Source organism: Trichosurus vulpecula, chromosome 6 (assembly GCF_011100635.1).
Source record: "Trichosurus vulpecula isolate mTriVul1 chromosome 6, mTriVul1.pri, whole genome shotgun sequence".
NCBI lineage: Eukaryota > Metazoa > Chordata > Mammalia > Diprotodontia > Phalangeridae > Trichosurus > Trichosurus vulpecula.
The window spans coordinates 76,055,340-76,082,295 of record NC_050578.1 but is presented as its reverse complement, the minus strand read 5'-3'; the positions used below and the strand labels follow the sequence as shown (position 1 = coordinate 76,082,295).

General features: G+C 40.3%; 1 protein-coding gene across 1 annotated transcript in view; it reads right to left on the bottom strand.

The window, feature by feature from the left end:
* Positions 1-20,703, bottom strand: part of CNOT6L (CCR4-NOT transcription complex subunit 6 like) — a 73,235-nt gene extending 52,532 nt beyond the window's left edge. Inside the window, exons 1-2 of the mRNA XM_036764966.1 lie at positions 20,602-20,703; positions 19,688-20,556 (exon numbers count right to left, since the gene is read on the bottom strand). Coding sequence (XP_036620861.1) covers positions 19,688-20,556; positions 20,602-20,703 — 971 coding nt within the window. The remainder of the gene's footprint in view (positions 1-19,687; positions 20,557-20,601) is intronic.
* Positions 20,704-26,956: the final 6,253 nt, after the last annotated feature.

Below are 26,956 nucleotides of genomic sequence, written 5' to 3'. Positions count from 1 at the left end.
ATATTCAAAATCTTATGAAATTATCCTTCTCAAACATCTTAACTGTAGCCAAATGAAAAAACTTTAGACAAATGGTACCCCTTTTCTCCCAAATGAAAGTAATATGTATTAATGGTGAGCAAACAAGAACATACAGTACAAATGTTTTCAAGCAGAAATGAAAAATTTTTGTTGCTCTAAACTAAAGAGAGAGTAAATAAATAAAGCTCACTGATACAAGTTGCAAGGGCAACTGTAGAATTATCACAGATGATTTAGAGCAAAAGTCATCAAGTGTGAAAGTTCATAAACAGTAAAAAAGAAAAATCCACTAGAAAAAATGGAATAGGCATTAAAATTAAACTGTGAAAAAAACTAAGTTACTTTTTAAAAATATACCCCAAATTGGAACACTAAGGTATTATTGGGGGAGTTGTGAACTGATCCAACCATTCTGGAGAGCAATCTGGGACTATGTCCAAAGGGCTATAAAACTGTGCATATCCTTTGATCCAGTGTACCACTAGTAGGTCTGTAACCCAAAGAGATCATAAAAAAGGGAAAAGGACCCACACGTACAAAAATATTTATAGCAGCTCTTTTTGTGATGGCAAAAAATTGGGAATTGAGGGAATGCCCATCAACTGGGGAAATGTGTGGTTTAAGAATGTAATGGAATGTTACATTAACATTCTATAAGAAATGATAAGCAGGCAGATCTCAGAAAAATCTGCAAAGACTTACATGAACTTATGCTGAGTGAAGTAAGCAGGACCAAGAGAACATTGTACACAGTAACAGCAACACTGTGAGATGATCAACTATAACAGACTTGGCTCTTCTCTGCAATACAGTGATTCAAGACAACTCCAAAAGACTCCACTCCTGATGAAAAATGCTAACTACATCCAGAGAAAGAACGATGGAGTCAGAATGCAGATTGAAGCATACTATTTTCACTTTGTTTTTGGATTTTTGTTCTGTTCTTTCTCATGGTTTTTGCCTTTTGTTCTGATTCTTCTAAAACAACATGACTAATATGGAAATATGTTTAACATGATTGTGCATGTATAACCTCTATCAGATTACTTGCTGTCTTGGGGAGAGGGAAGAGAAGGGAGGGAAGGAGAAAAATTTGAAACTCAAAATCATACAAAGATGAATGTTGAAAACAGTCTTTACATGTAATTGGAAAAAAATGAAATACTATTAAGGGGGGGAAACCATTTCCCATAACCATCCTAAATCCTTTTTCTCCCCTTTAAACTTCAAAACTTCGCTGTATATATAATCTGCTTTATAATCTGGAGAATAAAAAGCTTATACTTTGCTTAAGGGAGCAGAAATATCACACACGTGTAGAAATCTAAGAATGAATTTTAACAATATTTAACATATAAACAAGGTTCCAAATATTGCTTGGTCCCTCTTCTATATATTATAGAATACTAACACTTTCAGTAATTCTTTAAGAAAAAGATCACAACCATGACAAACTCAACTATTCTATTCCTTGGTGAATAAATTAATAAAAATGTTAAATACAAAGGACTTTCTATACCAAAGACCTCCAGGATAACCTCTAACCATGTAATGCTATGCTGAGGAAAACCAATTTTGAAGTAAAACAATCTTAAAATAGCCATAAATATTTTCCTTCCCTTTAGCCTAAACTAAAATCAAACTGCCAACAGCAAAAGCTCAAGAGACCAGAGAGAAACACATGAAATAAATTGTAAATAAGATGAATTTTGGTAAACTAGCTTTGTTTTAATGAGTCAGTCAATAAATATTTATTAAGCAATCACTACATGCTTAAGATAAAAAGACAGTCCCTGCCCTCAAGGAGCTCAGTCTAGTGAGGAGGACAAAATGCAGGAAGTTGTATACAAACAAGCTATATACAGAATAAATAGGAAATAATCAACAGATGAAAAGGCCTAGAATTAAGAGGGATCAGGAAAGACTTTCTGCAGAAGGTGGATTTTATCTGGGACTTGAAAAAAAGCCAGGAAGTGGATATAAGGAAGGACATTCCAGTCAGGGGAAATAGCCAGTGAAAACCGAAGTTGGGAAGTGTTCATGGAACAGCATGGAGCAAGTCACTGAACTGCATAGTACATGGGGGTATAACATACATTAGGATGGGATGGTGGGGAGGAGGAAACAGCTAGACTATGAAGGGCTTTGAACTCGAAAAGGGGGGGGTTTGTATTACATACTGGAACCATTGGAGTTAAGTGAAAAGGAAAGTGAGGATGAACAGAGGGTAGAATGGAATGGGGACAGACTTGCAGCAGACAGACCCGGCAACAGATCATTGCAGTAGTCCAAACATTAGGTGATAAGAGCCTACACCAGGGTGATGGCTAAGGCAGGAGACAAAGGGGTGATGTTACAAAAATAAAATAACAGCCCTTGGCAAAATATTAGATATGTGGGGAGGAGGAGGTACGATAAAGACTTGATGGGGACATACCTAGTTTATGAGAATGGATAATTGGGAGGATGGCAGTACCTTGAAAGATAACATGAAGTTAGGAAGAAGAAAGTGTCTCTTGGAGAAAGATGAGTTTAAGATGTCTACGGGAAACATCCAGTTCAAGATGCCCAAAGGGTAGTCTAATATGTGAGTATGGTCGTCAGCAAAGAGGTTAGGGTGGCATAAATGTATTTGAGAATCAGCACAGAGGTGATAATTGGAACCCATAGAAGCTGATGAGATCAAGTGAAAGAACTACAGAGTTCAGAATTCATTGTACCTAGAAACATACATGGGCAGTTTATGAATAGCATGTTTAACTTGGGATCAGGAAGGCCTCAGTTGTGTGATCCTAGGCAAATTACTTCGCCTCTCTCAGCCTCAGTGGCTCATCTTCTACGCAGGCTTGTAAGAATCAACTGACATAATGCATGTAAAGTGCTTTGTAAGCCTTTAAGGGTTATATAAATGCTAACTAGAAGCTTTCCTATTTCAGTAAAATACACAAGGAAATCAGATAAACCTTAGTAAATGAGCAGAGACCAAATCTGAAAGGGAGCTCCATCTAGGAAAAGGTTGGGGAGTTCCAAAAGCTGAATTATAAAAGAATTTGAAAAAGAGCAAGGGCCAGCATTGAGCACATTCAGTTGACTAACTTTTAGGCATGAATTAGGCCTTGAAACATTAACTGTTCTACACAAGCATTCAACTACCAAAAATATGATGTGCTATATATTGAGCAGAAAAGTTGTCCTCCTAAAAATAGGGCTGAAAATATAATAATTGCATAAAAAGATAAAAAATTTAAAAAGCTATAAACTAAGTTTGGTCCATAGCAAAAGGATGTTTTTGGTTCATTCGAAAGCATAAAACAATAACTGTGAAATATAGCTACCCATGTGTATTTCAATCCTTAACCAAACTACCAAACAAACAACTTCAAGTCCACAAAGGAGTAGATTTTCTTGTAAACTTAAACCCCTTAAAGTCTCAAGCTAACTGCCACATTTGCTTCTTCTCAGGCCTCCAAGCTGACAGTAACTGTTGCCCCAGTTTTAAGGAATGGAGTCTACATCTCCTTTAACAACCCATTGAATAACTTTTAAGCAGAGAGCCAAGAAATGAGAAAAAAATGCAATGCTATCTCATCATCGGTATTTATTCAGGACCCTCTGAAATGGAAACAGGACACCACTTACTTTAAATTTTTATTATAAATGAAGCCCTCTCTCTCCAACTAATTAGCCAATACTAATAACTTCTTTAGGGATCTTCTCAAATGCATCTTTTACCTATAAATTACACTAAATTAAAACATCAATATAACATTAATTTACAGATTTTATGCTATTCTAATTAATAACCATATAATTATTTTATAGTTAGTTAAAAACTTATTTGGAAAAATGAAAATTCTAGGCTCAGAAGGGGAGTGGGAGAGAAAAACAAGTAGAAATAAAGTGGTACTATAAAATATCCAAACACCAAACTATGTTACATATACAGCAATAATCATAAAAGTAACTCAGTACTAGTTAAAATGGAAAAGTTTATCACTGGAGCACACTAAATAAGAATCAGAAATAATCAAACTCAGTAACTTAGTAAGAAAGTAGGATTCGACCCCAGAACATAAAATTACTTGGTAAAGGACTCCCTATTTCACAAGAATTTCTGGAGACACTGGAAATCATTTTGGCAAAAGGCAGGCATAGACCATCATCTTACACCATATGCCACCATAAATTCTAAAAACATAGTACATTTACATAAAGAAGGCTACATCATATAGAAATCAAGTTAAATAGGGAAAACAAAGGGGTGTTTGCCAACGATGGGAGGAAGGGAATCCTTAACTAAACAATGGATAGAAGATCCCCCCCCCAAAAAACAAAAAAACTAACACCAGCTTAAGTACTTCCCAGACATCCCCATACATGATTCAGTCTCCATTTAACTCCATGGATTCCACTCCTACAAACACCCTGACATTTGACATCATCCCTTGATTCCAGGCTTCTATGCTACTACCATTCTGCCTTCAATGACCCAGATCAGTCCAATTCCCCTTGTCACATTAGAGAAGACAGAGATTGAACAGTCCCTCTTTTATTTTTATCCCTAGAGCTTAGCGCAATATTTGACACATAATAAGCACTTAATAAATACTTCATCTTTCTATCAATAGCCTTTCCCACAGAAACAGATACTATTAATCCACCTTTAAGAGGGAACAGAATCTCGAAAAACTGACTGTTTAACTGTCATTCTAAAGATACTTAACTGTGGTGGGTAAAAAGTGAACATCTTTCCTATGAGAACTGTTTTAACTCATATTACAAAGAAACATTAAGAAAATTCTTGAGAAGAGGCTTTAATTTGAATCCTGAGACAGCTGAATGGTGGGCCCGATTTTCAGAATTGAGAAACAGTAGTAGTGAAGGTTGAAAATAATTCTGACAGTGATCTTTCTCATAGGGTACTGTAAATAATTATTGATGTCTTTGTTTTAGTACGTTTTCCGTTGTTAATAAATTATATAGTAAGGAATTGACAAGTTTAAGTCTAGGAGATTTGGAGTATACATATAATTAAATCTTATTAAAAATTACTGAATTGAGGAGTGAAAATAAAAGCCTAGTCAATACAGAAACAAATTTTTATACCAAATTTTTGCGAATACAGAAAGAGCTTTCCAAATTCTTGAAATACAGTTCATAAACCATAGAGAGCAATAAGGAAGAAAAAGAAAACTATAGAACAATATCTAATAACATTAATGGAAAAATATTGAATAAAATATTAGCCAAGAGGCTACAAAAACATATATAATACTCATTTATGTTTAAAAAAAAATCAGGCATGTAGCTCATGCTTCTGACCCCAGTTAATGGTGAAACTAAGGCTGATGTTTTGCTTGAGTTGGGCATTAGAAGTTGAAATAGCCAACTGGTACACTAGCACCAAAATGGTGACCCTCTGAGAAGAAGGCCACCAAGCTACTTAAGAGCTGAATTGGTGCAATGCTGAAAGAGGAGGTCAAAACTTCTCTGTGTCAATTAGTACTGGAATAGGGCCTATAGGTGGCTCCTGTACTTCCAACCTGGACTGAGATAGGGACAATGTCTCTAAAATAAAAAACACTAGCAAACTTTCCTCAAAACAGTAATCTCTACTGATAAAAACCAAGAATTAGCAAAAACACTAGGCCTTTCCCACAAGATTAGAGTTTGAAAGACTGCCCACTCACCGCTATTACTAAATAGTTTTGGAAATACAAGCTATTGCATTAAACAAATAAAGAGAAATCCAGAGGAAACAAAAATACCACTATTTAGTCATGATATAATGGTTAACCTATGGAACTCTGCAGAGTCAACTAAAAATTAAGTGAAACTTTAATGAACTCATAAAAACTCACAGATTTCTTGACTCAAAAACTTGGTGTCATATAAGCACCAAAGGTAGCAAGGTAGCTAGCTAGCTAGCGATGAAGTAGAGATCTGGGCCTGAAATTAGTAAATCTAAATCCAAATTTGGACTAAGACACTTTAATCAAAAAACATTTGTTGTCTTAAATACTTTCTAGCTGTGTGAACTGGGCAATCACTTAACCTCTGATTGCCTTGGCTTCTTCTACTGTAAAAGGAAAATAGCACTCATCTCATACGGTTGTAGTAAGGATCAAATGAGTTAAGTGTTCAGCACTTAAAAAGTAAAAGAACTGAAGAAAGCACCGCCTTTTGCAACTATGGGTAGAGGGACCTACCCATACCTAAATAGGGGATTAAAAAATGATCAGAAATGAGAAGATGAACTATTTAAATTACAATTTAAAAGCTTCTGCACAAGAAAGTTAAATTCAGTTACAATCACAAGGGAAACCATTTGGAAAAAATCTTCAACAAGCATCTAAACAAGGGTCTAATATCCCAGATACACAAAAAATTTATAAGAAAAAGAGCCATTCCTCAATAGATTAGTGATCAATATAAACAAGCATTTCTTCTTAGGTGAAGAAATGTTCCAAATAAGATCAAAACTCTTCTAAGGTTCCAGTTTACACTTATCATATTAAGCAAAGATGACAAAAAAAATAATAACCATTAGAGCACTTGGTGGAAGACAGGTGGTTGAGTTTACTATTTAAAGAGCCAAGAATTTGTTCAAGTGTTCTGGAAAACTATTTTAAAACTATACCTATTTAAAGAGCCAAGAATTTGTTCAAGTGTTCTGGAAAACTATTTTAAAACTATACCAAAGAAGGTCAGGTCAACTAAAATTATATATATGCCCTTTTATCTGAAAGGTCAGGAAGAAAGGATAGGACCTGTATATACAGAGTCCAAATTGTTCTGCTCACTTCACTCTGTATCAATTCATATAAGCCTTTCCATATTTCTCAGAATTTGTCATATTCCTCATTTCTTTTGGTGAAATAAAATCCCATTGTGTTCATATGCCACAATTTATTCAGCTAGTCCTCCATGGATTTTTCCCCCCAAGTTTTGTTTCCAGTACTTTGTAACAACAAAAAGCTTATCTCAGAACTTTGAAGAGACTTTAAGTGGCATCCCCAGGGAGCTGGACCTGTGTATTCAGAATTGAGAAGTCAGCAGTGACAGTGATAGTGGTGATTCTGGCTGTGATCTTTCTCACAGCTGATGATATAATTATTTATGTGTTTTATCGTTTGTTAAACTGATAAATTGTACAGCTTAGGAAATTAGGGGTTTTGATGTAGATAAGTGGAAGCTTATTGGAAAAAGTTTCTATTTAACAAACTGGGGGCTCAGAGCTAATTGATATTTATGGTTAATGTAGATATTTTAGTTATCAAAGAGACATCTGAAAACATATTGAATGCCTTGGGCTCCAGATATTATAAAAAAATAGGAAAGATGGGCAAGCAATAGTAGTACTAACACTGTACTACTGTGTTTCACAATGCAACTTAAATTCTACCTCTTCCATAAAGTCCTGACAGGGACTTGGGCAATATTTTGAACATATTGAGCGTATACATGGGTAGGTATTGAATGTATATATGACAAAAACATCATTTATTAAGCATTTACCATATCTAAGTGCTATGCTTAGCACAAGGGATACAAATAAAAGGAAGACAGTCTCTGCAGGAAATTACTTTCTAATGGGAGAGAATAGTATATGTTCCTCCCCCCACTCCCAACCCAAAGCTATAACAGGGCAATGTTTAAGAAAACAGTGGTGGTGGGGAGATATAAGTTTCAATACACAGAACCTAAATTCACCTCTCTCAGTAACTTCCCTCAGCATCATCTTTCAGATACTAGAAGATACAACTTTGGTAAGCCCTAAATCTACCATCCCAGATTGAATATTCCCTTCATCTAAGAACTAGCCTCCAGTCTCCAACTCATCTTGTTCTATGGAAACTCAAGCATGTACCTTGTCTTTCCTAAAATACAGCCCTGGAACCAACCACAAACAATAGGACAAACTTCCCTTGGTCTAATCTCTGCAATGAAACAATTCCAGCAACCTCAGAAGCACAAAATCTTCCAGACAGGAAATTCTGTTCTACATCAAGGGGTTTTTTAGTGGGCTTAGTTATCCCTGGAGCAACTGAATATCCCTCATTTCTCCCGAGAAGGAATGACCCCAAATTGTAAACAAGTGATCTCTTCTTACTCACAATTCTTCAATCAACTGTAAACTCATTTAACATTTATGTGATAAAAGCTGTCTTCTATTGGAGTCTACCATCTTACTCCTTCCAACTATACAATAGACACTGAAGTTTTATACTTTTTGACTCTCCCAGAGGACCTAGCATAGGGCCTTACCCTTAATAATTGCTTACCCAATTCGTTACTTAATTCGATCTTTTTTTTATCCCACTGTGTCTCTTATCCTTCAGGACAATAAATATAGAGGTAAATGGTAAGGTCCTATTAGAGTTAAATCTCTAGTGAGCCCATGATAATGTATAAATTTTCTAAATTAAGTCATAATGCAATGAGATTAGCTTTGATTATAAATGACTAGACCCAAGCACTTTTCATATAAATAAACAAAACTGGTCTTTAATCTTAGATTTCTAACTTCTTTTAAAGGTAACATATAAAATGGTATCTACTTAAGCAATGAGGTGACAAAGTAAACTCAGCACAGTGCCTGGGAAAATGAAAATAGTGTGAACATCCATCTCTCTAAGAAAGGAAAAATAAAGAGCCATAATGTAGGCCAACCTCATATAACTAAAAAATTGTGATAGTATAAAACAATCAGATTTCTCTTTTTACTGAAGGATGGGCAAAGCTTAAGCAAATTAAATAACTGATTTAGCTCCTTCAAACAAATTTATAAATATAATCTGTAATGAAATTCTCAAGCAGTCAGGACTCTAAAAGGTTATGAAAGCTAATATCATGCAAAAAACCTCATTCCCATTTTCCAAATTTGCCTTCAACAAGTCTATTCTTAAATTATCAGAACTTTATTTTAGCCTCTGAAGCTTCCGTCCTGATGGTCAGAGAAGAAACTAAACAAAAAAAAAAATACTCAGTAGACTCAGAACCTAAATGTGTAGTTCCAAAACACAATTAAAGGCTCAAACAAAAATTTACAAGGAGAAAGACTGGCATCTCCTTTCCTAAATTTCTTGTTTAGCAGGATGATTCAAAGAAAATTTTATTTTTAGTAGCCTCAAGTTATAAAAAAAACAGCTTTGGATATTTGAGGAGAAAACAGTCACCTGAAAGATTCTTAATGTTAAACTTAATATGGAATTCCCCACTATGACTAATTTTCCCCAACATTTCAGTTTTGTTCCTTCCTTTAGAATTCTATAAGCCAACATTTTGCCAGTATTTAAGTGGTCAAAGGAGATGGAGAATTTTCAGAAGAAAACATGGGAATGATCAACACACACACAGAAAAATTCTCCAAATCACTAAAAATGCAAATCAAAACTTTGATTTCTTCTCTCACACTCAAATCAGCAAAGAAGCTAAAAGATGAAAATCTGGAGAGGCTGTAAGAAATCAAGAACACTTTTGGCAGATCTGCAAATTGATTCAAATTTTCTGAAAAATTTCAAATTTTTCCAATGAAGTCACTAAAGTGTTCTACATTTGACCTTATGATTCCACTCTAAGGTATATTTCTCAAAGATGTCATCAACAAGGTTTTGTGGGTGCATGCATCCACACACCCATATCCATGTATATTATAAGTTACATATGTAATAAAACACTGGGAATGGGAAACTCTGGGAAACATGCAAAGATACCTTCAGCTATAAAATGGGGGGCACCCACCCCATATACATGTGTGTGTGTGTGTGTATATATATATATATATATATCCCCAAGTCCCTTCCATCTTTAAATCTCTGCTATGATAAACAGTAAAACAGTTACCAAAAGAGCACTCTTATCAATTAATAAACATCTGCTAAGTGACTACAGAAATAAAAAGCCAGGCACTGGATATATACGAACCAAAAGCAGCCTCAGTAAACAAAAACAACACTAAAAAGGCTAAACTTTCTAACTGGCCATAAACAGTGCTGGTTGAGAGTAGAAAGCCACAATACAAATGTACCTCCTCTATCTACGGAAAAGTGGGACACTACAGGTAGAGAACGTTAGTTATCAAATGTGGTTGCTTTGTCAACCGGGTTTTTTTTTGAGGCTACTATATGGTTAGGTGGATTAAGTATGGGGGTGGGGGGTGTCTGGAGTCAAGAAACCTGAGTTCAAATAAGCCCTGAGACTTGCTAGCTCTAGTGTGACCCTGGACAAGTCACTGAACCTGTTTGCCTCAGTTTCTCTGGTTGTAAAATGTGAATAACAGTCTGGCTGTTGTGAGGCTCAAGAGAGATAATGTTCCTATAGTGCTCAGCAAAGCACCTGCCTGGCATATTGCAGGCACTTAAATATTTGTTTACTCCCTCTCTACTTTTGTTCCAATGGAGGGCTCAGTGAAGGGCATCCCATCATCCATTAATAGTCTCTAAAATTTAGCATTTTTAAGGTTTGCAAAGTGATGTGCACGTTTATGTCATTTAATTCTCAAAATCTACTGTGAGGTGCTATTATTATTATCCCTCCTTTATGGGATGAAGAAACTGAAGCTCTGAGAACATACAGGACTTGCCCAGGGTCATGGTGGGCTAGTAACTAAGAAATTTAAACTCTGGTTTTCTTGTTTCAAAGTATAATGGTCTAGGGAAAGGGACCCATATGTACAAAGATATTTATAGCAGCTCTCTTTGTGGTAGCCAAGAATTGGAAATCAAAGGGATACCCAGCAATTGGGGAATGGCTGAACAAGCTGTGGTATATGAAGTTAATGGAATACTATTGTGCCTAAGAAATGGGGATGATACGGACTTCGTAACAACCTGGAAAAACCTACATGACATAATGCTGAGTGAGCGGAGCAGAGCCAGGAGAACACTGTACACAACCACAGATATATGGATTCCGTGAGGACCAACCCTGACAGACTTCGCTCTTCTCAGCAACGCAAGGTGCAAGGACAACTCCAGGGGACTCACGATGGAGAAATGCTATCTTCATCCAGAGAAAGAGCTGTGAAGTTTGAATGCAGGTTGAGGCACACTACATGCTCGCCTTTTTTCTTCTGTTTTTGTTTTTGGGGTTTTTTTTTTGGTTCTGTTTCTTCTTTCTCATGATTCATTCCATTGGTCATAATTCTCCACAACTTGACTAGTGTATAAATTAATTCAATGCGAAGTTATACATGGTAGTTATATGAGATTCCACGCCATCTTGGGGAGGGAGGGGGGAGAGAGGGAAGAAAATCTGGAACTCAAAATTATGTAGAACCGTGTGTGGTAAACTAAAAATAAAAAAAAAATTTAAAAAAATTTTAAAATGTAATTGAGAAATATTTAACAAAATAAATACAAATATTTTGAAATAATTAAATATAAATAAATAAAACAACTATTTTAAAAAGGAAAAAAAAAGTACAATGGTCTAAGGCCACCTAGCTACTTATCAGAAAATGACTGGGGCTTTAAAAAGGAGGGTAAGGGGAGGAATTTGTTGTTATTGTAAATTTTTATTCATTTTAAACTTAAATACAAAACCAAAAAATGGGCATTTCCATGTACTCAGCAGAACAATATAAAACAATAAATTTCCATTTAAAAAAACCTATAATAATACTACGTTGTTTTCAAAGTTACCCAGCCTTTCTTTGCTTCCTGTAAATTTTTTTCTCTGCTGTGTGCTTTATTTTTCCCTCCCCCTCCTTCTCCCCACCAAGATTTTGCTACAATTGAAAATGGATAGATACATACACAGATATCTAATACACATATACTCATACCCATATATGTAAGGCCATACAATGCATTATTTCCATTTGTCATGTTTCTCTGAAGGTAGACAGCATCTTCCTTCACAGATTCCAGTGTTTCCATGGTTTTCTAAATCCACCAGCTCATCATTTCCTATATCACAGCAGTATTTCAGCATATTCACAACCTATCTGAGAGATTTGTCCATGAAAGTTTTTTTCCAAATTTTCTGCATTCCTTCTATTCTTTGCTATACTGGTTTTACAAGAAATTTTTAATTTAAAATAATTGATATTATCCTTTTTACAATACTGCTCAATCTCCCAGTTTCTTTGAAAATTCTTTTCCTTTTGTTCTTCCAAATGAACTTTGTTATGATTTTTTCTAACTCAGAAAATGTTTTAGTAATTTAACTGGGATGGCATTGAATAGATTAGTTGGGTAAGATATTTAATTTTTTTTTAAAGACTAAGAACATAATTTCTTGGGCCCAACCTCTCCTCACCTGGACTCCTTTAACAGCTAGTTAGTTGCTTGTCTTGTTCATCTATAATCAGATGCTCCTCAATGATCATTTTCACTGATTTTCCCAGCATAAGAAGCTAAAACATCTTGTTTGATCGAATTCATCAGCAAAGGTTTTCCTGCTCACCATCCTAAATTACTCCATAATCTAGCCCTCTACAGCAACAAGCTAATTTTTGTCATCCACGCATCACATGTTTCCTCCTGCCCTCACCTCTACCCCATGACCATGACTTAAAAGGCTCATCTTTTTAAGGTCTTCCTTGCCTAACCCAATCCCCACTCTACTCACTCCTTTACATTTTCTTCTCTGCATTTATGTAAGTAGCTTATGTTACTTTGAGCTTATTACCTCCCATGTGTTTTATTTTCTCACCTTCTATACTTCCTAATTAAAGGTCACTGAACTTGACAATTAAAAACAGTTGTCAGATAATACCAATCTTCCTCTCCAACAATTTCAACTGAACAAACACCTATTAAATGCCTATGTGTGCATGACATTGTACTAGGAGCCACAGATTCAAAGGCAGGAAAATGAAAAATCACAGAACCTTAGATTCAGAGCTTCAAAGAGAACCCACCATTTGGCCAATTTCTAATTTTACAGTTAAGGAAATGGAGGCTGAGAAGAGTTAAAGGTAATAAATGCCAAATACACTGCCTTTTCTCAATCCTCATCCTTCCTTCTTGTCCTCTCTGCAGCCTTTGACATCGTCAAATCACCCTCTTCTAGTTTCTGTTGTTTTTCGGTGGTGTCGGACTCTGTGTCCCCATTCCACATTTTCCTGGCAAAGATACTGGAGTGGCTTGCCATTTCCTTCTCCAGTTCAATTTACAGATGAGCAAACTGACGTAAGCAGGGTTTAGTGACTTGCCCAGGGTCACACAGCTAGGAAGTGTCTCAGGCCAGATTTGAACTCAAAAAGACAAGTCTTCCTGACTTCAGGCCTGGTGCTCCACTGTGCCACCTAGCTGTTCTTCATATTCCCTTTTTTGGGGGATATTAATCTCTCCTGTACAAGTCTCCCTGTACAAGTTACACTTAGGCCTACTAATGTTTTTGTTCCAGGCCTTCATTTGGCATCTCACTGGTTTCCATGGATTCACAAGTATTAATGCTGAGAATTCACAGATCTATGAAGCATCATTCCTGACCCACAGGCTCACATCTCCCACCACCTATAGCTTATTTCCAAGTGGATGCCCTGTAAATACGTCCAAAACTGAAACTGGTATCGTTCCCCCTTCCAAACTTCCCTATTACGGTAGAGAGCACTACCATTCTTCCAGTCACTCAGGTTCACAACCTAAGTGTCATCCTCAATATCTCATTCTCTCTCATCCTCTTCGCCCCCACCCCATCTGATCTGGTTTTGAGACCTATGGATTTCACCTTTGCAGCATCTCTGCAATATGCCACCTTCTGTTCTGATGATGCCACCACTCTGGTGCAGACCCGTCTCTTCACACATGGACTACTGCAACCTTTGGCTGCTTGGTCTGCCTGGCCTACTCCAGGCCATCCTTGATTTGCCACCAAAGTAATTTTCCTAAGTCAAAGGTCACCCTAACACTAAGACACTAAGTCTTGGCTGCAGAAATTTTCCCTGGCTGTCTCCCACAGCCAGAGTGCTCCCCCTCCTCATCTCCACCTCCCTGCTTCCCTGGCTTCCTTCAAGTCGAAGCTAAAAAGGTACCTTCTACAGGAAGCTTCTACCAACTCCTCTCACCTCCAGTGCCTCCCCTTTCATTATCTTGTATTTATCCTGTATATCGCTTGTTTGTATGTTTGTCTGCTTCCTTAGTTTGTGAGCTCCTTGACAGCAGGGACTGTCTTCCAACTTTCTTTGAATTCTCCTGCACTTGGCACAGTGTCCAGCACATAGGAGGCATTTTTTTTTTGGCTTTTTGGCAGGGCAATTGGGGTTAAGTGACTTGCACAAGATCACACAGCTAGTACGTGTCAAGTGTCTGAGGCCACATTTGAACTCAGGTCCTCCTGACTCCAGGGCCCGTGCTCTATTCACTGCACCACCTAGCTGCCCACATAGGAGGCATTTTAAAAAATGCTTACTGACTGGTAAAAGAACTCAGGTCCTCTGACTCTACCAGTCTGTCCTCAGAGTTTACATTCTACTAGGGGAAAGGGAAATACGACATGCACACAAATACAAAGTATACACAAAATTATACAAAGTAAATTCACAAGGAAAAGACAGTAGTAAGGAGGAACACGGCACCCTGAGCTATGCTTGGAAAAATTAGGGTTTATCTTAGTCTATACTCTTACTACCATACCATGTGCATGTATATGTTCCATCCAACAGAAATACTCTAGACACAAGCTAGTATGGTAAAAATGAAAAAAGAAAACACTGGCCTTGGGATCAGGCTGTGTGATCCCGGGCAAATCCAATCAAGTTCTAGATTCCAATTGATTCAATTCTCTCTCATCCATTCCCCCTTTTCTAACTGTACTGTCACCACTGTATTACTATTATCGAGACTTTAACCATCTCCTAGTCTTCCATCCCAGAGTCCTATATATAATAGTATCTGGTAAATGAGGAGGAGGAGAAGGAGAGAGTGAGAGAGACTAGAGACAGAAGTCAAAGTAGTGTTTGTTATATTTTATCTGATCTTTTTTAAAAAATGATCCTTTCTAGCATGAGGCCCACAGGCTACTATTTTAGAATGGTAACAGCAACAGCAAACAGCAACAGGTGAAAAGGTCAACCCAAAATGAGAGGCTTACACTGGACTCAAAGATTCATGCTGTGTTGCAAGAAAAAAAATTTAAGCTTTTGGATCTCTGGAAAAAACTCCTGATCCTTAACATTTGAAACTCCAAATTTTCTTAATTCAAAGTCTTAAATAATAACAGGGTCCAGGAAACTGCAAAAAAATATTCTTACCTAGGTTCCATTACAAGAAAATAAACAGCCTACAGTACATATAACTGAAAATTCTGTATAACAAACATGTCTAAGGAAGAGCTTCACTCCATTTGTCTTTGAAAACTCTCAGAACTAAAGAAATTCATTCTTTGCTGATCAAAATTCCACAGAAAAACATTTCTAAATGAAATAATTAAGACTAGTACTAAATATTTGGTTGTTTGTTTCTTTTTTCAAATATAGGTCATTATCTTCAAAAAAAAAAAAAGAAATAGGGGAAAAATAAGATTTGAAGTCAGAGAAAATGCAAATCTCACTCTTACTGGAACCCTGGTTACTTACCTTCTCTGGACCAGTTTCATCATCAACAAAATAAAGTGGTTAGACTAGATCAGCATTTCTCAAACTTTTTGGTCTCAGAAATCACTTTACCCTCTTAAATACTGAGAGGGCTTTTATATGGGTTACATATATTCCAAATTAGAAGATTTTAGTACTATCATGAAAAATCATTTTGACCTCAGACCCCCTTGTATGGTATTTGGGGGACCCCACCCCATCATGCTGAACTGCTGATTTTTAGGACTCCATTTGATCCTTACAACAACCCTTTGAGGTAGGGAAGAGCAGACACCCATTTTCTAGGAAAAGGAAAGCTCAGAGAGATTAAATGATTGCCTTAGGTGACCCAGCTGGTTCACTGGCAAGATTCAGAACTAGAGCTAGAGTTTTTGGAGGGACTCCACCACCTGGCCAATTTCTAACAAAAGTGTCTGATGTCCACATTAGCATTATAAAACATTTATAAGACATTTTTCTCATAGATAGCTGTTTTTTGTGTTGCCGCAGGGTTCTTCAGTAACACTAACATCATAAGTGTAGTGAATTTCCCTTTCCCAAAATTTAAATATTTTTGTCTTCTAGATTTACAGCAACTACAATGAAATATGCTACCCAAAAATGTAAGGGGGAAAATAAGCATTTACAGAACGTAACTGAAATAGCTTATTTAATAAAGACTTGTCTTATCAAAAATTAATTCTAAGATCAAAAAATTATGTTCCTTTAATGATTGTTATACCTTTGTCACTAATGGTTTTGAGTAAGGATTCTCAATTCAGAATCTCCTGTATACCAGTTAATTTTTTAAAAATTAGGTTCTGTCCCTAACAGAAGCCTGTTGCATTTTGTAACGAACAAAGCTGTTCTAGTCCTCGTCACAATGTGCACACATAAATGACAAGTTGAAACCTCAATGGTTTCCTGGATTGACAAAAATATCAATGTTAATTTTTTTTTAATATTTTTTTGAGGGGGAAGGCAGGGCAGTTGGGGCTAAGTGACTTGCCCAAGATCACACAGCTAGTGTGTCGTATGTCAAGTGTCTGAGGCCACACTTGAACTCAGGTCTTCCTGACTCCAGGGCTGGTGCTCTACTCACTGCACCACCTAGCTGCCCCTTCAATGTTAATGTTACTAAGGTCTAGCCTTGTTTTGAAAATCATTGGCAATTCCAAACTTCCACAATAATCTCTTTACATTTCCCCTCCATTGAAATTCAGCTAATTCAACTCAGCTCTTCTAACAATTTATAAACTATTCACGTCCATACCATTTCTTAGGGTACACATAACCAAAAGGGACAAGTCACTTTTTAGCACTGCTGATTAGGTAGGTAAAGGGGAGCAGGAAAGGGAAAAGGAGTAAGCATCTATTAGTTACCTACCACGTGCCAGGTACTGTGCATGCTAAGCACTTTTTGCGAATATTATCACACTTCCATCTCAACTTTTGGTGTTGTACAGTTGTTTTTCAGTCATGTACTTCGTGACCGCATTTAGGGTTTTCTTGTGGAAAGTTTGTAGTGGTTTGCCATTTCCTTCTCCAGTACATTTTACAAACGAGGAAACTGAGGCAAACAGGGTTAAGTGACTTGCTAGTCACACAGCTAAATGAGTCTTCCTACTCCAGGCCCAGGATACTCTATCCACACTTTGCCACTTTGCAGCTCCTTCCAACTACCCTGCTGTTATCCCCATTCTACAATGAGGAAACTGAGGCAGAGAGGTTAAGAGACCTAGGCCAAGGTCACACAGCTAGTGTCTGGGGCCACATTTGAACTCGGGTCTTCTGATTCTAGGCCCAATACTCTAACCCCTCACCACCTATGCCTCTCCTAACTGAATGATAGTATATTTTCATACAAACCAAAATCTTCAAGGATTTTCTGACTCAATGACTGTGAAAGTGAAATAATGGAATCACCTACACTATTTCCTTGGTGCCAGTACATTATGGGTATGTAAAAATAAATTATTTAAAATTTTAATCAGGCAGCACTATATAGTGGAAGATCTGGTCTTAGTTCAACCTCTGACAAACTAGAGGCGACCCAGAAGTCACTTAAAGCTCTCCCAGCGACAGACAATTGTGGCTCTAAGAGTAAGCTGCAGGTAAGGCACCTGATCTGCATTGGTAGGAGGGAATTTCTTCACCTGGGAGTTTTCAACATAGGTAAAATCACAGGTTCTGTCCCTATACCTTAAGGGCAGCAGTTTTCCAATGTTTTGGTCCTAAGACCTCTTTACTCTCTTAAATATTAAGGAACTTCCCCACAAAGAACTATTGTTTACGCGAGTTGTACGTATTGATAAACACCTCAGTATTGCAGTGAAAAGTTTTGACATCATGGACCTCCTGAAAGAGTTTCAAGAACCCCTGAGTCCTGGTTAAAATCAACTTCTTCACAAAAAAATTGTAAAAATAACCAAACCAAGAAACAGGGCTCCAAAAATACATAAATCTTTAAAACAGACTTTTGTTGTTCGTCAGGAAAAAACTGTTACAATAGACTAAAACCGTACTTAAAGACTTTACACTAGACCTTCTAAAAAAGTTAAAATCACAGAAAAATAAATGCTAATTCACATATTGCTTCACAACTCAATCAATACACCAGGGGTTTCCCCCCAAAATTTCTACCGCTTCACAACCAAATAAATTAAAACGGATATAAAGTTTTAACACTTAGTATGCAACAGGCTCTAATACTAATATTGACATTACACGATATAATATAATGGAAGAGAGGCTGGAGGCCGTGTCCAGGTAAGTGCCCTAACCTCTCACTACCTTAACTGTAAAATCAAGACAATACCAGCAACTATTTGAAGGGTTATCGGGAGGTTCAAATGAGAGTGCATCTGTAAAGCGCTGGGCATATAGTACGTGCTATATATATAAATGTATATCTCCCTCCCTCCCCCCATAAAGACAACCTGACTCAATAAATATAACCAGCAAATGTTAAGAAGGCCGTTTTGGGGGTAGACTTTTAAGAATACAGCTCTTCTATCCTGGTTTTGTAACCTGGAGCCACACACGCTGAAATCACTAACAGAAGCGTTTCGCTATCCGTCCCAATAACGCGGTTTCGTCCACAAGTTCAGGGCTCAGAACAATCCCGGTGTCTCCGGTAGTAAATAGATTCCCTCCCTGTCCTTCTAGAGAGCACAGGACTTTTAAAGCCAGGCTGGGGGTGCGATCTCTGCTCATCGGAGATAAACTGCCCGCAGATCTGGGAAACCGAGGTCGGGTCATTAGAAAAATGCTTTCCCCCCGAGGAGCCAAAGGCAGCCACCAGGGAAGGTGCGAGGCAGGGACGCGAGTGGGTCTTTAAAGACCCAAAACACTTCTATTATGATATGAAGTCTATTATGATATTCTGCCTTCGGGCAGCAGCTCCATCACCCAGGGTCGGTGCGGGCCAACCCCCCCGCAGCCTCAGCTCCGCCCCCCGAGCCCGGCCAGGGAAGAAGGAGCCGGCGGCTCCTGAGCATCCACACCGGGGCCTTCACGGAGCACCCCCACCCGAGCGGACCCACCTCCCGCGCCCCCACGCAGTCCATGGGGGACTGGACCCGCTTTTCCGCTCCCTTTCACCGCCCCCCCCAGCTGGGGGCAGGGGGTCTGCCCCGGGCGCCCCCACCCCAGGGCCGCGTCCCCGCGGGCGGTTGGGCCTCGCTGCCGGCAGGGTCCGGCCCACTCCCCAAGACGCGGAGGGAGTCCGGACACGGCGCGCGTGGGCCGCTGACACGCGCGCACGGGGACCACGACGGACGCAGTCCGCACCTCAGGCTGAAGATACCTGCGCATCCGCGCGCCACACACATCCGCACGCACGCACGCGGGGGCAGGGGGTGTAAATAGACAGTAGGCCACCGCCTACATTACACACCCACGCACACTCGAGGAGCCTCCCACACGTACACTCCCCCGCCGGTCCGCGGGAAACGGCCCCTCCCCCCGCGCACACACGCACGCACACCGCACACCTCCCCCTCCCCCGCCCCCCGCGGCCCCGTCGTACCTCACGCCCTCCTCCCTGGCTGCCAGGAGCGCCAAGCCCCGCGCCGGCCACGGAAGGGCGGGAGCGCGCGCTCCCCGCCCCGCTCCCCTCCCCCGCCCTCGCCCTCGCCTCACCTGCATTCAGCGCGCCGGGCTCCGGGCGGCGGCAGCGGCGGCGGCGGCGGGGCAAGCGGGGGAGGCGGCGCGGCGGTGGCGGCGGGGACGGCGGGGGCGGCGGGGCTGAGGGCAGCCAAGACATGCAGGCAGCCCGCCGGCGGGGACAGGCACCGGCCGGGGGGGGCGCGGGGTGGCCGGGCCGGGCCGGGCCGGGCCGTGGGGAGGGCCGAGGCAGAGGCCGCAGCGGGGCGGCCCCGCTTCCAGGGGCTCGCGGAGGCGGCTCCGCGGGGCTCGGCTCCGCGGCTCCGGCCTGGGCCCGGCGGTGCTGGGCTTCGCCTGCTCACTGAGGCCGCGGCCTCGGCGCCCGCCGCCTTCCGGTGCTCTCTGTCGCTCGCACGCCGCCCACGTTCCGAGCCCTCAGACCGGGGGAAAGAGACGAGGCGACCCCAGCGCGAGCTGCGGATGGAGATTAACAACAAGGTGCCGAGTGTGGGAGAAGGAGGGCTGATTGACGTGGAGGGGCTGGCGGGAACCGGGCACGCCCCCGTGGCTCGGCCGGGGGCGGTGCCGCGCCTGCGCACGGGCTGAGAGCGGGGCTGCGCCTGCGCGCCAGGCAGAGCGGCGGCCCGACCCCGCCTCCCGCCCCACCACACACACCGACCTTCCGGTTGTTTGCAAGCATTGCGGGGTGTACGCGCGCCTGGAGAGGGAGGGGGGAGAGGCAGAGCTGAGATCACCCCGCCATCTATTTTTACTGCGAACTGTTTACCGCAGTCCCTGCCGAGGCGAGCCTGGGGCGGAAGGGCCGTGGAGGAGAACGGCTCCCCGGCCTCCCTGATGGCCACAGATGGGTCAGGTCCGAGAGATGCTGCCGCAGCTGCGATGGGCTGCGGGAAGGGTCGGCTTACCTGACGGAGCTCCCCTCAACTTACGCACACCCCGTGAGCGGACCGAATCCTAAACCGTTCGGGAAAGTCGATGCGCAGCCCCCGTCTGCCCGGCCCCCTCAGCCTCCGTCCACCCTTTAATCCCATTAAATGTCGGGTTAAAGTGGCTGCAGTGGCCTGATTACCAGACCAAGGCAAGAAGCATTTATTAAGCGCTTACTGTGTACCAGGTGCAGTTCTAAGCACTGAGGATGTAAAAACAGGCCAGACAGCCCCTGCTCCCGTGCAAACAGCTATGTACATACAGGTGATGTAGGCAGGTTAAAGCCGAGATCATCCTGGAGGTAAGGCGCTGCTAGCCTCCCTTTGGAGACAAGAAGCATTTATTAAGCACCCACAGTGTGCCAGGCGCCGTGCTAAGCACTGAAGATGCAAAGAAAGGCTAGAAACAGCCCTGCACTCAGCTTACAAACTAAAAGGGGAGACATCATGCAAACTACTACAAACAAGCTGCCTACTGTATAATGCGAATGGCCCAATTAAAACAATTTCAATTCATTTTCACACGTTTGTGATTGGGATGTCTAAAGTTACAAGGCTCTTTCTCCTTTTCATTGTTTGGTTTTTGACTGAACAACTCTTTCAGGCGCTACCCTATGTACGGTATTTCACTTTAGGGGCATAGTACTGCTATTCAGTTCAGATGAGTTTAAGCCCCTTTCTCAGTGCTCATTTTGGACGTCAGCTTTGGAAGATTAATGCACAGTTTCTATTGTGATATTATTTAGCACGCTGGTCTCATTGTGTTTGTTTCAGTTAATCTTAAACTTTATTATTGGGTGTAAAATGCATTCACCTCCCTCCATTAATAAAACATGCTTTGCAGGTGCAAATCATTAACCAGAGCTAAAGGAATATCATGTCCATCACTGCACAGGCCCAGCTGCACCATATTTTGCTTTCTTTCAAGGAAGTGTGCTTATTAGAGTGAGGAAAATAACCCTCAGGACAGAGAAGGGAACAGACTCTTTTTCCCCAGTACTGAACTTGAGGATTCATCTTTTAGATTTCTTGGGGCTACCAGATGATACTAGTGTTGACCCAGGAAGATTAGCACTCCAATTCCCAACAATCTAGATTGAAAGACTAAGAAATATCAGTGTTTGGATTTGCACATAGCAGATCTAAACAGATTGCTTCAGAATCAAATTTCCTGTTCTCTGTAAACCATTGCCACATTTCTCCTTAGCTTACCTCAAAGGTAGAGCTCCATGTTAAAAAGAAAAACAAAATGCACATACCTGAAAGCTACATAGCAGATTTTGTTTAATGTCATCAGATTTTTCATTTCTGTCATCTGACAGAAAAGCCAGGCTATGACTAACTGCATCTCATTCTTAAGCACTGTAAGTAATTGTTTCATGTCAGATAGCTACAATAGTTAATAAACTCATACCCACAACATCTTTTCAGTGCCAATGTTTTCATTTGCCTTCTAGCCCACCTAACAGGCTATCATGGAGAAGATTGGGTAAGACAAATAAGTTAATTATCCTAGCAGTTAAGATTTCTACCCAGCTGTAAATGCAAATATCCATTACATTCTTCCCTATGGATGAATGTAACCTCCTTGAGAGCAGGGACTCAACTCCGTTTCTCTCTCCTCTGAATCTAAAGTCACTGCACAAATCAGTAGTTCACATCTCCTTCCTGTATGCGATGTGCAATGTCATGGGCTCAGGTCTCTCAGCCATTCAGAAGTCATTGCATTGTGGGTCTTCAGGCTACCCCTCCCAGCATTCAAATGTTATAAAAGTAATTACAAAGTGATTTTAAAGGGACAATTAAGAAGGTCTCTTCCCTGAGAAGATGGATAGGATCACCCATAATTCATCTGAAAAACTATCCAAAGTATGCTTATTGACAGACTAACTTATTAGGTGTTCTGAAATATTGGAAACTGATGCGTTTGCTTTGATCATTTACAGATGATCCTGGATATTAGTGGAAACGCTCTGCAGTATTGTAGGGCTTGATGAAATCATTATAATGTCATTCACAAAGAAGAACTTTAGAACAGGGATCTCCAAAAGGAGGTACATGGCCCAACCAGTGTGTGGTCAGCCAAGCTCCCTGCAATCGACAATCCTTGTTTCCAATAGTACACTTTCCCTTATCCTTGAATGTTCTCCCAATCATCTGTTTTCCTGCCCTGTGCAAGATTCTAACCTCTCCCCCTTTTGATAGACGTTAGCCGCTCAGGTAGTTATAACTCTCCTAGCACCCACAGCAGGGCTGATGAAGGGATTGGAGAGTCTAGGGAAGTCTCAATAGAGGAGGTGGCTTCTGAGCCTCAAAGGAAAGCAAGAATTCTGAAAAGTCACCTTCCCAATGTAACTTTGAGTAATGGGAGGGATTAAGTTTCTGCCTGCCAGACCTAACTCCTAGCATCTGGTATTAGTTAATAAAACAATAATTAATAATATAGATTTATTTGGTTAATACTAATGAACACAAATGTATCAGTTTGGTGATTCTTTTCTACAATAGTTTGATTTTTTTAAATAGTTTGACTAAATTGACCAGTTCTTGTGCTGTGAAAAAGTGCTGGATATTTCATTCTTTAGCTCTAAGATGATATTCTCTCCCTTGTTACCCACCTCAGTTCTCCCACTGCTGATAAAGCATTCCCTCTGGGGCCACTCCCCCAAATCTACAGTCACCTTGGCAGATTGGGTTCTCAGCTAGATAATTGCTGCCTTGGGTTCCAGGGATAATCCAGTGCTATGTATCCTCTTTACATGATATTTCCAGAGTCCCCACCAGTATGCTCCCTATCAATAGTCAGCCAGTAGCAGCCTCCATTAGTTTTTAGAAAAGACCAAGATAGTGTAATAAGAATGGTTGGTACAAAACATACTCCGTACCCCCCAAAGTCCAGAGAGCAATCTCCCACGTAGAGAATGTCCATGAGAGGGTGGGCTCAACCTCACAGTAAAACTGGAGTGAGGAAGAGGAAGAGAGAACACATATGGCAAAGGAGCATCTCCCAACTCTTTACCCTGAAGTCCTTTTCTCCCTTCTTGGAGTCCTCCTGAAGGCCTACTTAGGTGAACGTTCCTCTTGGCAAGATGGGTTATTCAGCCAGGCGCCCAGGACCTAGGCCTTTCTTAAGATTAGAGCCCACAATTCTCTACCTCAATGAGTCATCCTTCCTGAATCTGTCAGTCCTTGGGGTGTCTCGCTACTCCCAGTTCAGACAATTCTGCAATCAGCCACCACCATGCCTGTTGATACTGCTACCACCACCATAGCTGCAGACTTCCAGAGCTTTCCAAGGTGACCAGATGACTTCCTGCCCACTACCATCTTGAGATATTTGTTTAACTCAGATCAGAAAGAACAAATCCAAAGTGGTGGAGATGCTCATGTGCCCACAACCACCATGCCTCAGTAAATATAGGGCAGCATCCTTTCTCCCACCTCACTGTGAGGAGCCACTCAAAGCAGAACTTCCTCACTCGTAGCTATAAAGAAAAGAAGAGAATGAAGGGGGGCCCTCTGTTGATTATTTCCCCTTTGTGCTATATATAGTGTATATCTGCACTTGCTCTTTAAGACTCACCAAGAAAGGTAAATCTGAGAATCTCATATGCTTGGTATGCTGATGACATGGCCTTAGAAGGCAGCTATGCCTTCATCACTTCCTGTCATGGTTTTAGAATCTTCCCTATTCAGGGACTTTCCTTCTTGGCAATGGCTACTACCCAAGTAAAAAAAAAAAGACCCACAGATTTCCTTGCCTTGTCCAAGGTTGCATAGGTAGTTAATGGCATAATTAGGGCTACAACACAGGTTTCCTGCTTCCTACCTGGCTTGTTGCTATTACCACATTTCTTGGGATGGCCCATAGGATGGAGTACTGAGGTGGTGTAGGGGTGTTAAAGTGGATGGATGACTGAGCATCAAAAATGGGCCATTTCCCAATTTTATTAAGTCCTCCTCCCTTTATTTGAAGTACATATGTGAGAGAGACCAGTGGTTACTGATAAGAGGAAGTAGGAAATAAGAGGAAGGATAAGGTAAATGTCATCCTGTTTTGTTCTCTTTTTCAAGGTAGACTAGAATAGCCCTTCCATGTTTTACTGTAACTAAATTAATATTTTAGAAAGAGAAGAAACATAGAGATCATTCCCTGCTCTTTACAGATGAGCAAACTGAGTTCCCCACAGGTTATTTACCCAAGGACACACAGTTAATAGTAAAGTTGAGACCAGGCCCAGGTGTTCTGCATGGCAATGTGTGCTCACTTCCTTAATTGTGCAGCAAAAGATGATAAGCAAACCAGAAGAATTTTTTGTTGCTTTTTCTTTAAGTACCACACCAAGCACTATGGCAGAGGGTTCGATGAACAAAATGAGATGTCTGTGAAACACTTTATCAACTTTAAACATTATATAAACATTTTTGTTATTGCTGTTTTATTGAGAGTATTTTCTTCTTTGCTACGGGCAGTAGCGGGGGTCCCAAAAGTCCCAAGGTTATAGAGTAGGAGAGCTTGAACTGGAAGGAAGGAAGAGAAGAAGGAAATAAACATTGATTAAGCACCTATGATTTGTCAGGCACTGTGCTATCATCTAAATGTCTCCTGCTGTCACCTGCTGGGGTGCATTCTCCAGTGAGCTGCTGAAGTCCGTGGCTGGGTTGCTGCCTCTGCAGTGCTTTGCCCTTTACTACTTCTCCACTGAATTGCTGTTTCCGTATCCTGGTTTTCCAGCAAACTGATGCCTCTATTTTCCCTCTTCTGCACATGAGAATGTTGATAGGCCTTTCGGGGAGCCTGTTCTATAATCTCAGAGTTATTTTAGCTCTTTTGTGAGTCAAACCAATAGTCATAGTTAGTTCCCATGAGAAGAGAATTCCCTGAAATTTTTGTATCTCTATATAAATTCCTTTCACCTTCCATTACGACCCTGTAGCTTCACTCAAATTAGCTGTTCTTACGAGATACTTGGCTGTCTATATGAATGGATGGACAGACTGACACAAGTTTACATACTAATAAATTAAATATAAAGAGGTTTCTTTACAGGGACTATAGAGTGGATATTGAGGGCTCAGATTGAGAAAGTATCCAGTGATATGTCATTTTACACACCATACTCATGTGAGTTTTATTAAGAATTCTGGGCTCATGCCAAGACAAACCCAGGATCTATATGAACACGATTACAAAATACTTTTCACACTAATAAAGTCAGATCTAAATAAATGGAAAAACATCAATTACTCATGGTTAGGCCAAGCTAATATGATAAAAATGACAATTTTACCTAAATTAATTTACTTATTCAGTGCCATACCAATCAAACTACCAAAAAATTATAGAGCTGGATAAAATAACACAATTCATCTGGAAGAACAAAAGGTCCAGAACATCAAAGGAATTAATGAAAGAAATGCTAGGGAAAGGAGCCTAGCCATATTAAACTGTATTATAAAGTAGCAGTCATCAAAACTACTTGGTACCAGCTAAGGAATAGAGTAGTGGATCAGTGGAATAGGTTGGGTACATAAGATACAGTGTCAATGACTATAGCAAAGTCCAGCTTCTTGGTTAAGTCCAGCTTCTGGGTTAAGAATTCACTATTTCACAAAAACTTCTGGAAAACTGGAAAATAGTATGGCAGAAACTGTGCATAGACCAATATCTTACACTGTATACTAAAGTAAAGTCAAAATGGATTCACAATTTAGGTATAAAAACTGATACTTTAAGCAATTGTGGAGAGCAAGGAATAGTTTACCTGTCAGACAGAGAAGGGAAGAATTGATAACCAACCAAGAAATAGCATTACAAAACACAAAATGGATAATTTTGATTATGTTAAATTGAAAAGTTTTTATACAAAGTCAATGCAACAGAGATTAGAAGGGAAGCAGAAAATTAGGAAAGATACATGTACATGTGTGTATGTATTTGTGCACATATATATTTATATATTTTATACATATATATGCATATATATAGAGAGAGAGAAAGAGAGTGTGTTTTATATTCCTGTTCAAAGAGTCTTTTGAAGAATCGTGTGAATCTCAAGCTTGGGAAGGACTGCAGAGGACAAGGCTGACCTAGTCCTGAATAACAAAGTCCTTCCATAACATGCCCAACAAGTGGTAGCATCAAGCCTTTGCTTGAAGACCCTCCACCTCCCTGGGCAGCTCATTCCACTTCAAGATGTCTCTAATTGTTAGGAAATTTTCCCTTGCATCACAGCCAAATTTGCACTATGTAAATGTCAGCTATTATTACTTTGGCAAATTCTCTATAGAATTTCTCTACATCATCTGCTGGGACATAAGCTTCAATTATGACATAATGATGATGGATTACTAGGAT